This window comes from Diospyros lotus, chromosome 1, assembly GCF_014633365.1.
Source record: "Diospyros lotus cultivar Yz01 chromosome 1, ASM1463336v1, whole genome shotgun sequence".
In the NCBI taxonomy this organism is placed as follows: Eukaryota; Viridiplantae; Streptophyta; class Magnoliopsida; order Ericales; family Ebenaceae; genus Diospyros; species Diospyros lotus.
Window position 1 is genome coordinate 54476770 of NC_068338.1, and position 15234 is coordinate 54492003.

General features: G+C 40.0%; 1 protein-coding gene across 1 annotated transcript in view; it reads left to right on the plus strand.

Moving 5' to 3' along the window:
- The window catches only part of LOC127798942 (nuclear pore complex protein NUP1-like), a 43020-nt gene that overhangs the window by 25377 nt on the left and 2409 nt on the right, over positions 1-15234 (plus strand). The window contains exon 8 of the mRNA XM_052332602.1: positions 5218-5717. Within this exon, the coding sequence (XP_052188562.1) occupies positions 5218-5717 (500 nt within the window). The remainder of the gene's footprint in view (positions 1-5217; positions 5718-15234) is intronic.

Sequence of the window (15234 nt, forward strand, 5' to 3'; positions counted from 1 at the left end):
AATTACAGATTAAGATATAAACTTCTATTTAATTCTTCATTGGCCTTCAAAATGCACTGCTTTCACTGATCTTATTATCCTATACTCGAGACAACTTTTAACATTATCTCTATTGTTAGGTTACGTGCTGGACAATGGTCTTATAACTCCCCGTTGTCGAGCTACTCGTGGGACAATAGTTTTATAACTCTCCATTGCCGGGTTACTCACGAGACAACGGTCTTATACTATCTTCTCATTGCTGGGCTATGCGTGGGACAATGAGCTTGTTTTTCTCCTCGTTGCTGGGCTATTAGTGGGACAACGACCTTTTGTTTTTTTACCTCGTTGTTGGGGTGTTTGCGAGAGAAGGGGTTTTTTTGTTTTTTACCTCGTTGTTAGGCTGTTAGTGGGTCAACAAGCTTTTTGCGCGAAAAGAACTTTTGATTGATCTTTTCGTTTCTCAAGAAGAAATAATATAATGTAGTGCACGAGAAAATACAAGCATTTTTTACGTGGTTTAGCTAAGTGTGCCTGCGTCCACGGTCTCGCCTTCGGCTCATATCATTATTAACAATTATCATGTGTACAATTCATATGAGGGGAATAGTAAAACTTGAGGTGGTTTGAGTTCTAGGTTTTTGGCCCATAGTTTCGCCTTCTCCGAAGGCCCCGAGCCGATATATGCTAGCTTCCCTTGCTCAGCCTCACTCCATCGTATGGCTCCCAATTTTTCCACTGGTCGAGATTTATGGGCAGTTAATGCTGCTCAGCTTGTTTGGAAATGGATAAAGTCTCCTCATTTTTCTTCCTCTTCGTGGATGACACGTAACAAGTGCGTGCCTTTCGCTGATCCCCTCAGACTTGTCCCACACCTTGAGGCGTAGGAAACTTCATTAACAGATAGCGGGAAGAGACTACAACCCTTATGTTGTTGAGCAAGGGGCGGCCCAAAATCATATTGTACTCAACTGAGGTGGCTTTAACCACCATAAAGTTAACTTGTTGTGTTATACTCTGAGAATTGGAGCTCAATGTGATTGGCAATTGAATTGAGCCAACCATCGAGGCAGTTTCCCCAGTGAAATTGTATAAAGGGGAGGAGACCTTTTTCAATTGATCTTGAGAAATGTACATATGCTCGAAGCAATTCCAATAAATGAGGTTAACTAAGTTGCCACTATCTACTAGAATTCTCCTAATGGGGTGCTTTGCAATGACAACTGAAATTACCATTGAGTTATCATGTGGAATGATTACATCTCCTTTGTCGGCAGGTGTGAACATAATGGGTCTTCATTATCTCTAACCTCCATTACCAAGTTGATTTGGTAGGCTAGACGGGCATAGGCCTTTCAGGAAGAGGGGCTGTCACTAGCCATGGTTTCCCCTCCCGAAATGACATGTATAGACTGATATGTTGGTTCTTTATCTAGAGGGGGATCTTGTGTGTAGTCCTTCCCTCCTTCCTCCTATCTTTGATTTTGTCTATCCCCTCCCTCAAATGGCTCCCTATCATTTATTTCTTTTCCTTGTACATATTTTTGTAAGTGACCTTCCCAAACAAGCATTTCAATCTGATTTTTCAATTTGCGACATTGATAAGTGAAATGGCCACGAGTTCTTTGGTATCTGCAATATTCATCTTGATTTTTTCCTGTAGGTCGATTCATCATTTTTGGAAGTCTGATGAGACTCGACCTTTCTATGGCTGCTAATATGGCAGGTCGAGGTTGGGTGAGCCGGGCATAGTGGTTAATTGTGGCTTGATTGCATCCAATCTTCGTGCCCTCTCCTGTTACCGATTAAGGTCTTCTTCAACATCCCGCTCCTTTCTTTTATGTTCCCTGTCTTCATCTATTCCCATAGTCCTCATTACTTTCATATAGTGTATGTATTTATTTACCTTGATGAACAAATCTGCCAAAGACTTTGGCGAGTCTAGAGATAGGGATTCTTCCAAGGTGGTTCATCGCGTCCCTTGGAACATAGTGGACACTGTCATTTCAACCGGTAAATCATGAACCTTAAGGGTGGCATTCTGGAACTTGTCCACATACTGTCGGAGGGTCTCTTTGGCTCCCTATCGAAGGCTGAGGAGATATGTTGTGTCTTTCTTCCTTCGGCTGTTAATAACAAATGCTTTAATAAATTCCGCCCTTAGCTGCCTAAAGCAAGAGATGGACGCTTCGGGTAAACTATTAAGGTAAAGGCGCGAAACATTATCTCGTCGTCCCAGTCATACAACATCATCAAAGATTCATAGTTTTGCACATGGTCATAAGGGTCGTCCTTGCTCGAGTAAGGGGTTATTTGGGGCATCTTGAATTTTTTCGGCAAGGGTTTTTCCATTACATTTGCCACAAATAGCAATTTTCCCTAGGATTGCTCCTCTGAGACCGGTAACAACTTTTTTTGTTGAAGCACTTGCTCAATCATTTTCTTCATAGCAGTTGTCTCTCAAGCATCGAAGGTCGAAGGCTTGTCGTCAGCTTCATTATTCTGTTTTGTTACTAGTTTTAGAGAGTTTTGACCTCTTTTCGTGGGGGTGCTAGCCACAGTTTCTGAGTACTTCCTCTTTTGAGGGCTTCGCCTACTTGCCCTTCGACGATCAGCCCCTCCTTGATTTCCTCTCTGGGGAGAAGCTTGGGTATGAGCTCATCGTGTAAGAGACCTTGGTTGATTGTTCCGAGGAGGGGTGGATTGAGAATGAGTCTCGGGAGTGGCCTCTTGATAACAGTTGTTTCCTGGTACCTCCTAACGGGCCCCATTTGATGGGGCCATTTTTGGTATAAACTTCCTTAAGGTGGTTGGCATTGAGCCATAGGGAACCAAACTTTGTAACATTCTTGCCATTTCACGAAAGGCTTGCATCCCCTTGGCATGTTGCTGCCGCAGGGCTTTATACTCAGCCTAAGGAACCATAGACGTGGCTTGTTCACTTGGGCCGATGGGATGGGGAAAATAGGGTCTCGGAAGGGCATATGAGGTGTTGAAGGGCGGAACTTGGAACTGAATCTCAATGGGTGTGGATGCCTTGGGAAGGGTAGCTGCTGATGAGTGAGGGAGGAATGACCCTCACAAGGGGACTGATGGGTGAGGGGTAGATGGCCTTCACGGGAGGACTGATGGGTGAGGGGTGGCTGCCCCTCACGGGTAGATTGATGGATGATGGGTAGTTGGCCCTCGCGAGAAGACTAATGGGTGGTTGGCTTTCATATGGGGACTAATGATGATCTTCCACACGAGAAAGGGTCTCTCGTTGGGGTGAATGAGCGTCATGAGAGAGGCTTTGTCTGTTGCTTCGGGTTTGTGCCTTTTGTTGGTTTCCCACAGACGACACCAATTGTTGTTGTCGAATTACAACAATAAATTTATATATGGGAGACTGTCTAAGGATGGGACAAGGGTGGCTATCTGGAGCGATTGATGACTCTCTCGAAGTGGAGCGACAACGATGGATGACTCTCTCGAGATGGAATGACAGCGATAGATAACTCTCCAGAAGTGGAATGATAGCGATGAATGACCTGTCTAGAAAGAAGATTGGTTAGGGGCTCGGGTGAGGATCCCTGTGTAGACTCTTTGATACCTAAGTTAGCCTCTCGAAAGTATGGAATAGTTAAATGCAAGAAGGAAGTGCAAGTGTGAGAGATTGCGTACAGGACCCCTTATTTATAGTGATGGAAGAGGCTTCTAGGTGTTGGGCAGTCCGATCTTCTCAGTGGGTAGTTCGGAGGTAGTTTTGACTGGGTCTCGCGGGGGTGTGGGTGCGCTTGTGGCACCCCCGAGTGACCCTCACTCGGGGGTGTTGGTGCATTGGCTTGCGTGGACCCAGACGCGGGTGAACGCAGGTGCGGGAGGATGCGGGCATGCTTGCGTGCGCACGACATCCCGACTGACCCTCGGTTAGGGGTGCTGGGTGCAAGCGCGGGGCACCCTCGAGTGACCCTTGGTGGTGTGGCCATGCGCACGCAGGGGCTCCTTGCTTGGTTGCGCCACCCCCAATTGACCCCCACTTGGGGGTCCGAGGTGGCTGCTCGGGCGGTCATGTGGCGTAGTCTCCTTCCTCCAATTTATTCGCTTATTTTTCACTGATCTATTATGTATCTTTATTTTGCCAGGCATAACAACTACATTTATTCTTTATTGTGTCAAAATAGTAAGCAATATTTTCACATTCTGTGTAAGGAAGAAATGTAAACATCAAATCATCATATCTATTTCAAAATATTTCATTTATTCATAAATAAAATAGTGGATATGTCTAAACAAGAACACGTCAACAAATATTTATGCATATTTGTGTAAAAAGGTATCTTCAATGCACGGGAGTCCCCACTTTATGAGGGTCAGTCATGAGAGGATCTTTTTTGTCCGAAACTTTACCCTTACTTTGAAAAGAGTCTGCTTCCAGTAACTTGAATTCTGGACCTTCCAATCACAAAGGAGTAAGCTTACTGATACCATCAAGGTTCGCCCTCACATATTTTATACATGCAAGGGAAAAAAGCTGTGTTGCATCACAAATATATTTATTCTTTGTTGTGTCAAAGTAATAAGAACTATTCTCACTTTTTATATGGAAGGAAAGAAGTTAAACACAAATTCATCATATCTATTTCAAAATATTTCATATATTCATAAACAAGTTGAACGTTTTGGCTTCCAAAAATTTTTAAATTTAAAATGTGTGGAGGAAGGCACATTGATATAAATCCTGACTTTCTTTTCTAGCAATTAATTTTTAAGCTACTCACAAAATTGTAATATTGGTTTATTCTGTTTTACGTAAAGAACATGCATGTTTTTTGCTGTGACTAGCGTCCCAAATTGTTCAGGAAGTGTATAGTTTTGAGAAGGTCAAAAAAGATAATGGATAAGTTTAGTTTGGACAAGCGTCTAACCATATCAAAAGTGTGTTGGGAGCTAGTATCTGATAACGCTCCTTAGAGTGGTTCATGCTTCTTAGAGATAAGTTTAATGCCCAATAATGCTATAATCATGAGTTAGTGACTTGGGGGGGTTGCAAGCCGAGATGCTGCTTCCCAAAGCTACAGGTTCCACGATTAGCTTCCTAGACCCTATTGTTGCCCTTTTATGGCATCAACCAGCAAGTCTGCCATCCATACAGATAGATTTATCCATTTAAAAGTATGACATTGCTTTCATGTTCTACCCAAATCACCTTACATGTTCTTATACAATAATCTGAACTTTGATGGTTCTATTGCAAAGGATTTCCTGGACCTGGATGAGGACCTGGATGATGAGATTCATTTGAGTGAAGCTGGATCCACACCATTTCCTGAGCAGAGAGAAAAATTAGAGAAGTCTATGTTGGCAAGCAAGGCTAGGTCTAGCAAAGCAGTTACAGTGGACAAGACTCTAATTTCCTCCGAAATGAAGACACTTGAAGGTCCTGTAATGAAGCAATCAGATGACTTTGGTGCATCTGATCCGTCTGTGAGTGGTGAAAAAAAGACAAGCTTTACTTTCCCTACAATCTCTTCTTCCCACATTAGTTCTCATGAAGCTTTGGTGACTCAATCAACCTCAGCATTTGATAAGAATGTTCCACGTAAAGATCAAATTGCACCTACTCCTTTATTTAGTTGTAGTTCTGACAACATTGATAAGGTTTCAGCGCTGGCATTTTCTTCCCTATCCTCTGCCAGTGAATTTGTAGGCCTAAAAGGTAGTGCTCCAACAGAATCAAAGCCAGAAAGTTCATACAGGTCAGTATCTCTTTGTCAATAGCCTTTGTTGGTGATGGCTTATCTTTAACAATTTATTCTTGTTTTTTTCCCTTTACAATTTAATATCTCTCAGACTAGTTTTTATAATATTCTCTCACTTGGTTGGACTTCTCATAAGTGTGATCCATTATTACCTGCTCCAAAGGGTTTTTTCTTGTGAGTAGACTGAACAGGGACATTGCTACACATGGTAAAAATTGCATAATGAAACTGCTACAAGTCGCATATTATGGATAAAGAATAATGCTTAAAAAAGATTAACTATATTGTTTCAATTCCGTGGATGTGAAACTCCACTCACTTGTTGCATTGTCTTATTATTCTAGGCACACCACAGGAGACAATATTTGTCCGTTTAATGAATTTATGTTTTATTATAGTTCTCATGACCGCTGGCTAGGAATTAATAATCCGCTCCGGCTAATGGTTAGGAATTCATTGAAAAGGGAAATTTCGTACAGTTGCTGTAGGAATGCACTCTTATACAACAAAAAATTCGTTTATATTGCTCTGGCAAACTGTAGTAATTAAATAATCTTTTGTAGCATCATACAGCAGCACATTTTGAAGCTAGGATCTCTTAGGATTTCTTTGCGGTGCCCATGGGAAATTCTGTACTTTCAATGGCACTAGTTAATTGTCAAAACCTTAGATTTGTGGACATTTTAAAGTGTAGGGATAGAATTTGGGGTAAATTGCACTCACATCCCCTATGGTTTGGGCCATTTACACAAAGTCACCTTGTGTTTTAAAAATGTCAATGGAAGACCTGTGGTTTTCTGTTTTCATTTTTTGCACTAACACCCACTTCATTAGTTTATCCTAAGTGCACTTAATAGCTTGGATTAAAACTTAGGGCAAATCGAAAAAGAATATGTAGCTGGTTCATCACTGGCCATTGGAGAAGAAGAAGGGAAACAGTTCTCTCTTTCTCTCTCTCCCCCCTGCTCTTCTCTACTGAATGCAGACACTGGGTTGAGTGAACTCAGTGATGTAAGAATTGACAGGTGGGTATGGAAAAATTGAAGAAAAAGACCAAAGTTTGGATTCTGTTTATGTAAACTGATCTGGGTTGCTTGGTGGGTTGGTTTCTTGTGTTTTTTTCCTCTGTTATTTAGGCTTTTTTTCTGGTGAGTTTTAGCTGTTCTTCTGAAATATTTCTCAACTTCCTGTAAACTGATCTGGGTTGGTTGTACAGTTGGGGTTCATGTGTGTGAATTAAAAATTGGTCTTATTCCTGTTGGAATAATCTCACAGTTCTATAACTCAATGACACTCGCACTAACAGCAAATATCTCTCAGAATCACTCACCTCAATAACGCACACAAGATTAATGAAACTCAGAGAATATGAGCACAAATTTAGAAAACAACAACACCAAGAATTTTATCTTGGTTCGGTCTTTTAACAAGACCTACATCCAGACTGCCCGAGGCACTTTATTTTCACTATTTTGAATGAAACTTAAAAGGATTACCTGCATCAATACCCTCACCAGCCTAAACCCAGAACTGCTGAGAGTTTCCCTACCCAAGAATACAAAGATATATACCCTCTTAGTTCTCAAGTAAACCCGAATGCATACTTCTCTTACCCTCTCATCCCAAGACAGAATAAAGCTCTCTCTAAAACCTTACACCCGACCTCTATTTATATAACATAGAGGCAGAAAACAGAAAACATCTTAAAGACCGGTAGTTACAACCAACTAACCGAACCAACAAATCTGCTAACTAATCCTTCTAGAAACAATTCTTCTAGAATAAAACAAGTGATATACAAATGCTAACAGTTTAAGAAACTATCCCGAGATATCCAAAGCTAATCTAATACAAGTGATTACAACAATTCCTGTAAAACCAATCTTAGTAGTTTGTAAATTTTGGGCTTTCTTTTGTTTTTCCTCTGCTCTTGGAATCAGCTTTGCTTGTCTTTTGGTGAGTTAAATTGCCTTTTTCCTGTTACTTAAAAATTGATATAGAGTTGGAGTTGATATTCCTACAGTCAATGTCTGCTTCAAGCAACAAGCCTTAGTCTGGTTAAATCCGACCTAACGTGACTTTAACTGACAGCTTCTATATGGGAAAAGTTATGGAAGGGGTGTTGCTGCAAAGAAAATGAAAAGTTCTCCTTGCAAATAGCGTAAACCACAGGGGGTTCATGTGCAATTTGCTAGAATTCATGGTTTAAAGCAACATAACCTTTTTCTTTTAAATGTCAGCAAGTTGTCCACTGTCATATACCACATCAACTGATACCTTGACTAACACCTCTTATCTCCAGTGTCTGTGCCACCATTTCCTACATATATGGCAATACCGAATACTGTGGAATTTTATGCTTATTTAAAACCCAATCAGCGATCAATAGCCAACATACTATTTACGATTGTAGTACAGGACTGAAATAGCACATAAAACATATAGGAGATGCAGAATTCACATCAATTTACAAGTAACAAGGTGCTGAGCAAATCAGCTTACACCGGATTTTGTTGGGAAATGCAAGGAGAATTATTTGAGGCAGATCCTAAGGCTGCTTAAGCTTGGGGGCTGTGATGTGGTGCTCGGAATAGATTTGATGAAAAACGTGAGCCCTATCACCTTTGATTTTAACAAGATGGAGGTGACCTTCGAGAAAGAAGGGAGGAGATTGACTCTCACTGGGAGTAAGGAGGTAGGGTCCTGTAAGATGATCACTGCAAGGAAACTTCAAAGGCTATTTCAAAGGCTATTCAGGAGTAAATGGGCCCAAGTTGCCCAGCTATTCTCTATTCAAGCCATGGAAGAGACAAAGGAAGAAAGAAAGCAAGGAGGAAAACTTCAGCTGGCATTTCTTGCCTTGGATTAGAGTAATTGGGAGGTACATGACTTACATAAACTTAATATGCTTTTGGTTGCATATGAGAACCTATTTGTAGAGCCTAGTACCCTGCCCCCCAAACGAACCTTTGATCACTCAATTAACCTCAAACCTAACTCAAAACCTACCAACATTAGATCCCACAAATACCCTTCTCACCAGAAAACTGAAATTGAAAGAATGGTTAAGGAAATCTTCTTGGCTTCTCCAAGTTCTTTCATCTCAAAGGCTGACTTAAGTTTAAGTTTTAAACTTTGAATTTCAGCTGTTGAGTGACTTGCTATAAGCATGTCATCTACATACAGCAAGAGATAAATTGCTAATTTAGTGGAAATATGCCTAAAATAGACACAACAATCAAAAGAACTTCTTATAAACCCTTAACTTATCATAAAAGAGTTGAATTTCTTGTACCACTGCCTAGGGGATTGCTTTAGTCCATATAAGGACTTCTTCAACAAGCAAACCTTGTCTTCTTTACCCCTAACTTCAAAACCTCTAGGCTGATCCATTAGAATTTCTTCCTCTAATTTGCCATGAAAGAATGCTGTGGTAACATCCATTTGCTCTAGGTAAAGGTCTAGATGGGCTGTCATAGCTAGCAGAATTCTTATAGAAGTGTACCTTACAACTGGTGAAAACACTTCATTAAAATCAATTCCTATTAAAATCAATTCCTGCTACTTGGGTAAAACCCCTAGCTACTAACCTAGCTTTATACCTAGGTTTAAGGCTATCTCTAGCTCCTTCTTTTACCTTAAACAACCACCTACAGCCTATTATTCTTTTTCCCAAGGGTCTATCCACTAACACCCTTGTTTCATTCTTTCTTAAGGATTTCATCTCAGCTTCCATGGCTTCCTGCCATTTCTGAGCTTCCTTAGAACTTACAACTTCTTCATAGGTTTGTGGTTCTTCTCCTGCTATTTCTTCTACACTTAAGAGTGCATATGCTACCAGATCCGAGAACCCATATCTCACTGGAGGCCTGCTTATTCTTCTCTGCCTACATTATACCTATCTCCAATTTGATCCTTGCTGTACTGGATGAACCAGCACTGTCTATGTGCTGATCTTCATCATAACTTGATGAATCCCTAACTTCTATAGATCTATCAAGACTATCTTGGCTGGAGGATTCTTCACCAGCACTTGGCTGAACCTGGAAAGGTTTTAAGGGAGAATTGAAAACAGTAACATCATCTTCTTGTTGCTGTTCAAAATTTACAGCTTTGTCTTTTCCTTCCCTATCCTCATTTTTCTTTTCTAGATCAATAAATGAATTTTCATTAAAGGTTACATCTCTACTTATCATGGTTCTAGGCATATCTTTTTCTAAATTTCACAACTTATACCCCTTAACCCCTAATGGATAACCAATAAACACACTTCTTAGCCCTAGGTTCTATTTTTCCTTGTTTTATATGTGCATAAGCTATACACCCAAATACCCTAAGGTGATCTAGGTTTGGCTTATGATTATACCACATTTCATAAGGAGTCTTAAATTCTAAGGCTGATGAGGGTGACCTGTTTATTAAATAGGCTGTTGAAACAACAACCTCTCCCCAAAATGCTTTTGAAAACCTAGCATGGAATAGCATACATCTTACCCTCTCAAGGAGGGTCCTATTCATGCGCTCGGCCAGGCCATTTTGCTTAGGATTTTCAGGGGTAGTAAGATGTCTTAAGATGCCATTTTCATTACACAATTGGGTGAATTCCTTATTACAAAATTCTAAGCCATTATCAATCCTAATGACTTTTAATTTTCCACCCTTTTAGTTTTCAATCATCATTTTCTAGGTTTTAAAAGCATCAAAGGTGTTATCTTTTGTTTTTAAAACAGAAACCCAAACCATTCTTGAGTAGTCATCTATAATAGAAAGAAAATACCTAGCTCCACCATGAGTTGGAGTTTGACTAGGGCCCCATAAGTCCAAATGGACATATTCTAATGGACCTTTAGTGATATGTAATGCCTTCTTAGGGATTTTGCTTTCACAAATTTTCCATAGATGCAAGTTTCACATGTATCTAAATTTGTCATTTTTTCAGAACTTAAAATCCCTTGGTTAACTAATTCTTTAAGCCCTTGGATACTTATATGAGCCATCCTAAAATGCCATAGTTTTGATAGTTCATAGGTCTTTTCTTCTCCTATAGCTGCATCTCCACATATTGTGGAAGCTATCATAACAAATATTCCATTTTTAAGGACTGCCTTCATAAATATGAGTGAACCTCTTGCTACTTTAAGAATATCCCCACAGCCACTGTAACTGTAGCCATTCTTAGCTAGTTCTCCTAAAGAGATCAGATTCCTTTTAAGTTCTGGGACATACCTTATAGATGTTAAAGTTCTAATTGACCCATCAAACATCTTAAGCTTAATATCCCCAATCCCCTTTATCCCGCACTCTTGGTTATTTTCGAGTAATTCCTTCCCCCCACTCATGTCTTTATAATTCAAGAACCATTCTATGTGAGGTGACATATGGAAAGAACATCCGGAATCTAAAACCCATACCACTTCATCCGAATGTCTTGAAACCACAAGGACATCCGAACTATCATAGTCTAACTCACAAGTTGAGTTTGAAAACTCTGATTTATCTTTATCAGAAAAATCCTGCTTTCTTTTAGGACAATTTTTCCTCATGGCAATGAAAACATCTAAATGTTTTCTTGCCATTTCTGGACTTCGATCTAGACTTTCCTTTAGCCTTAGGGTCTTTCTTTTCAGATCTATACCTAGTTGAAAGGGCATCACCAGCAGTTTTTTTTGATTCTATTTTCTGTTGTAAATCTTTAGAATTAAGGGCACCAATAACATCTTCTAAAGATATGGTATCTCTTCCATGCTTTAAAATGTCTACAAAGTGCTCATATGACTTAGGCAATGAATGCAATAGAATTAGGGCCTTATCTTCTTCTTCATATGATATACTTAAGTTTTCCAAATCAAGACACAATTTGTTAAATTCATCAATATGATTTTGAAGCTTCTGCCCTTCTTGCATTTTGAAAGTAAAAAATTTTGCTTTCAGATACAGCCTACTCGAAAGAGATTTAGTCATATATAAGCTTTCTAGTTTGGCCCACAAATCCTCGACAGTTTCCATTTTAGACACTTCTCTTAGGACTTTATCTCCTAAACTCAAGATTAAGGTGTTGAAAGCTCTTCACAGATTTCTTGCCTACGATTATTGGCTTCTAATCTTTGCTCGGCAGTTGCGGTTTCTGGGAAAGGTTTTTGGGGTGCTAAAGCTTTCTTTAACCCTAAATTTCCCATCAAGGCTTTCATCTTAATCCTCCAAAGTCCAAAATGATTTGTGCCATCAAATTTTTCAATATCATACTGGGCAGCAGGAGTCGCGGGAAGCCAATGTAGACAACTCTTCTATAGGTTTCTAAAGATTCTAAAGGTTTCTTGATTAAATGACCTAAAGCTTTGATACCAAATTGTTAAACCGAGAACTCTTATCTCTCAAGAATCACTCAAAACCTCGCCGAATTCAAACAACATTCAAGACAGAAAGTAAACAATACAAACAAAATTAAAAAGTAAAGAAAACCAAACTAGATTGCAGCACACACAATTTACCCTGGTTCATGCCATTTACATGGCACTACATCCAGCAATCCAAGAAGCAACCAATCCACTAGAAACGTATGAGAAATCAGTACAAGAATACCCCTCTTTCACCTCTTTCACCTCACCTTGCCTCTCAAATACAATACTCTAACTGAAGACAACAAGAACTACGATCTTACAGATGTTTCTCTCGCCTCTCACTGTATCCGAACACAAGGAATGAAAGTTACAATTGATTGAATCATAGGATTGTCCTTTGCACCCTTCTATTTATAGACTAGAGGGGCGGAACTACCTAAGGATATATAACTAACTTATAAAAGTCTAAAATACCCTTAGAAATTACAATTAGTTACATTTAAATCCTATTAACTAACTGCCGCCAAATCAACTCTTATTTCTTTTTGATTTCTCCCATAATTCCAGCATTCTATTACTTTGGGCAAAACAGTAACAAAGCGTAAGCACTGATCCAAAAAAAGTGGCAGCAGTGGTGGATTGGCCAAGGCCTGCTAACATTAAGGCCTTGAGGGGTTTTTTGGGACTAACAGGCTACTATCGGAGATTTGTGAAGAATTATGGAATCATAAGTCGACCCTTAACAAAATTACTAAAGGATGGCTTCAAGTGGAGGACAGAGGCAGAAAAAACATTTGAATAGTTAAAGGATGCCATGAGTAAGGCATCGGTGCTAGGTTTACCTGATTTCAACAAGCCCTTTATATTAGAAACGGATGCATGTGGGGTGGGAGTTGGGGTAGTATTAATGCAAGAAGGGAGGCCCCTGGCTTATCTTAGTCAAGCTTTGTCCCCTAGACACTTGGGACTTAGCATATACGAGAAGGAATTATTGGCAGTAGTGATGGCTGTGGAGAGATGGAGGCACTATTTAGAAAGGGGTCAGTTCATAATTAGAACTGACCATGAAAGTCTGAAGTTTCTATTATAGCAAAAGCTCCACACACACCTCCAAAGGAAGGGTATGGCTAAGCTTATGGGCCTGGACTACATCATACAATATAGAAAAAGGGAGAGAAAATGTGGCTGCAGATGTCTTATCCAGGTGTACAGAGAAAGGACAAGTGGCTGCCATTACTGTTATTATATCAGACTGGTATCAGGAAGTGGAGGCCAGCTATGAAGGAGATGAAAACTTACTAAATTGGTCTACCACCACCACAATACAATCCCTACACTACCCAAGAAGTGGCTAGGGTTTTCTTGGACCAAATGGTGAAGCTATATGGGGTTCCAAATGTAATAATCTCGGATAGAGATAAGGTTTTTACTAGCCTATTTTGGCAGGAGCTCATGAAATCCCTGGGAGTAAAGCTTAAGATGTCTACTGCCTACTATTCTCAAACGGATGGCCAAACTGAACAAGTCAATTAGTGTGGGGAGAGTTATTTGCGATGCTTATGTTTCTTGCATCCTAAGGGTTGGCATAGATGGGCCTCACTTGCACAATGGTGGTACAATTCCAGTCATCATATATCAATTAAGAGATCACCTTTTGAGGCACTATTTAGGTACAAACCCCCACTACTTCCAGCTGTAGGAGAATAGACCACGGTGGCCTCTGTGGAAGCATATATAGAGAAGAAACAAAAGGTGTTAGAGCAATTGAAAGAGGAGCCAGCCCTGGCTTAGAACCGCATGAAGCAGTATGCGGATCGTAGAAGGAGTGAAAGGGAGTCGAGGTGGGGGAAATAGTGTAGTTGAAGCTTCGACCAACTCATCTCAAGGCAATTGCTCGAGGGTAGGTGACTAAGTTCAGCCCAGGTATTATGGACCCTACTCAATTGTAACCAAGATTGGAATGGTGGCATACAAACTACATTTACCCAAGGAATCAAGAATTCACCCAGTTTTCCATGTCTCTTTGCTCAAGAGATCGGTGGGAACACAACAAGTGGCCTCTAGCCTACCCCAACTGTCTAAGGATGCAGATGTCATAGCAGAGCCCAACTCCATACTCTAGACCGAATTGTTAGATCCTTGAAGATCTAACAATAATTCTCAAGAATTCGGTAGAGAATTCTAGAGAATAAAGGAAACTGATAGAAGAAGAGAGATAGAGATGAGAGAGAGAGAGAGAGAGAGAGAGAGAGAGAGAGAGAGAGAGAGAGAGGACTGAAATGAGGGAGAAATTCAGAGTAATTCAAATTCAATTTCTCGATGCCTCATTACATGGAAAGCGGGTCCTTATATACCGGATCCTGCGAACACAACTCCTGCCAACTGCACCATCTTATTTACATTGCTACCCTTTCTAGAATTAGCTAGCAATTCCTAACTGCCTGTACTTGTATCCCCTGCCACTTGCATTATATATCTCCGCCTCTAGATGTTGAGATCATGACACCAACTTGCTAATAGTACATTACAAGAACAACAACATAGGGGCTTAATCCCACTATTACTAATAATGCATTGAATTCCTAAAATGTAGCTGCATGAATTCTTTGGCTGGGTGGATGTGACTTGTGTAGTTTGGCATCATGAGTTTAAGTTGGATCTGGTCAAGGTCAGGATGTATTAATCCATGAAGTCTCTTTTTGGGCATGCCTGTTCTTTGCAATTTTATAGGGATGGTATGCATGCTGTTTATGGACTTGATAATGTGAATACTTCGGGTGACTTCTTATTTTTCTTCTTCTCTCTTGTTAGTTGAATGTACTTTCTTTTTGCTTCTTGTAATGATGATATTTTACTAATGCAACAAGAATCACAAGGCTTGATCCCAGTAGGTGGGGTTGGCTACATGACATTGCATCTTAGGCATATAACTATTAAGACAGTATTGTGGGAAGAGATCAACTTGGAAGTTGTTGCTTCATACTGAAATATAAAAAGTAGAATCAACTAAATTGTTTGTCTATGGTATGCTGTTAAATAATTTCTAGGTGACAAGAATATAGATTCTTTTTAACTGTAAATGCTGAAGCAGATAACAATTATCTACATGATAATGGCAAAATGGATATTCGATGAAAAGGATGGACAAAAAGCTGCTTGCTTTGGATGATTTCTTC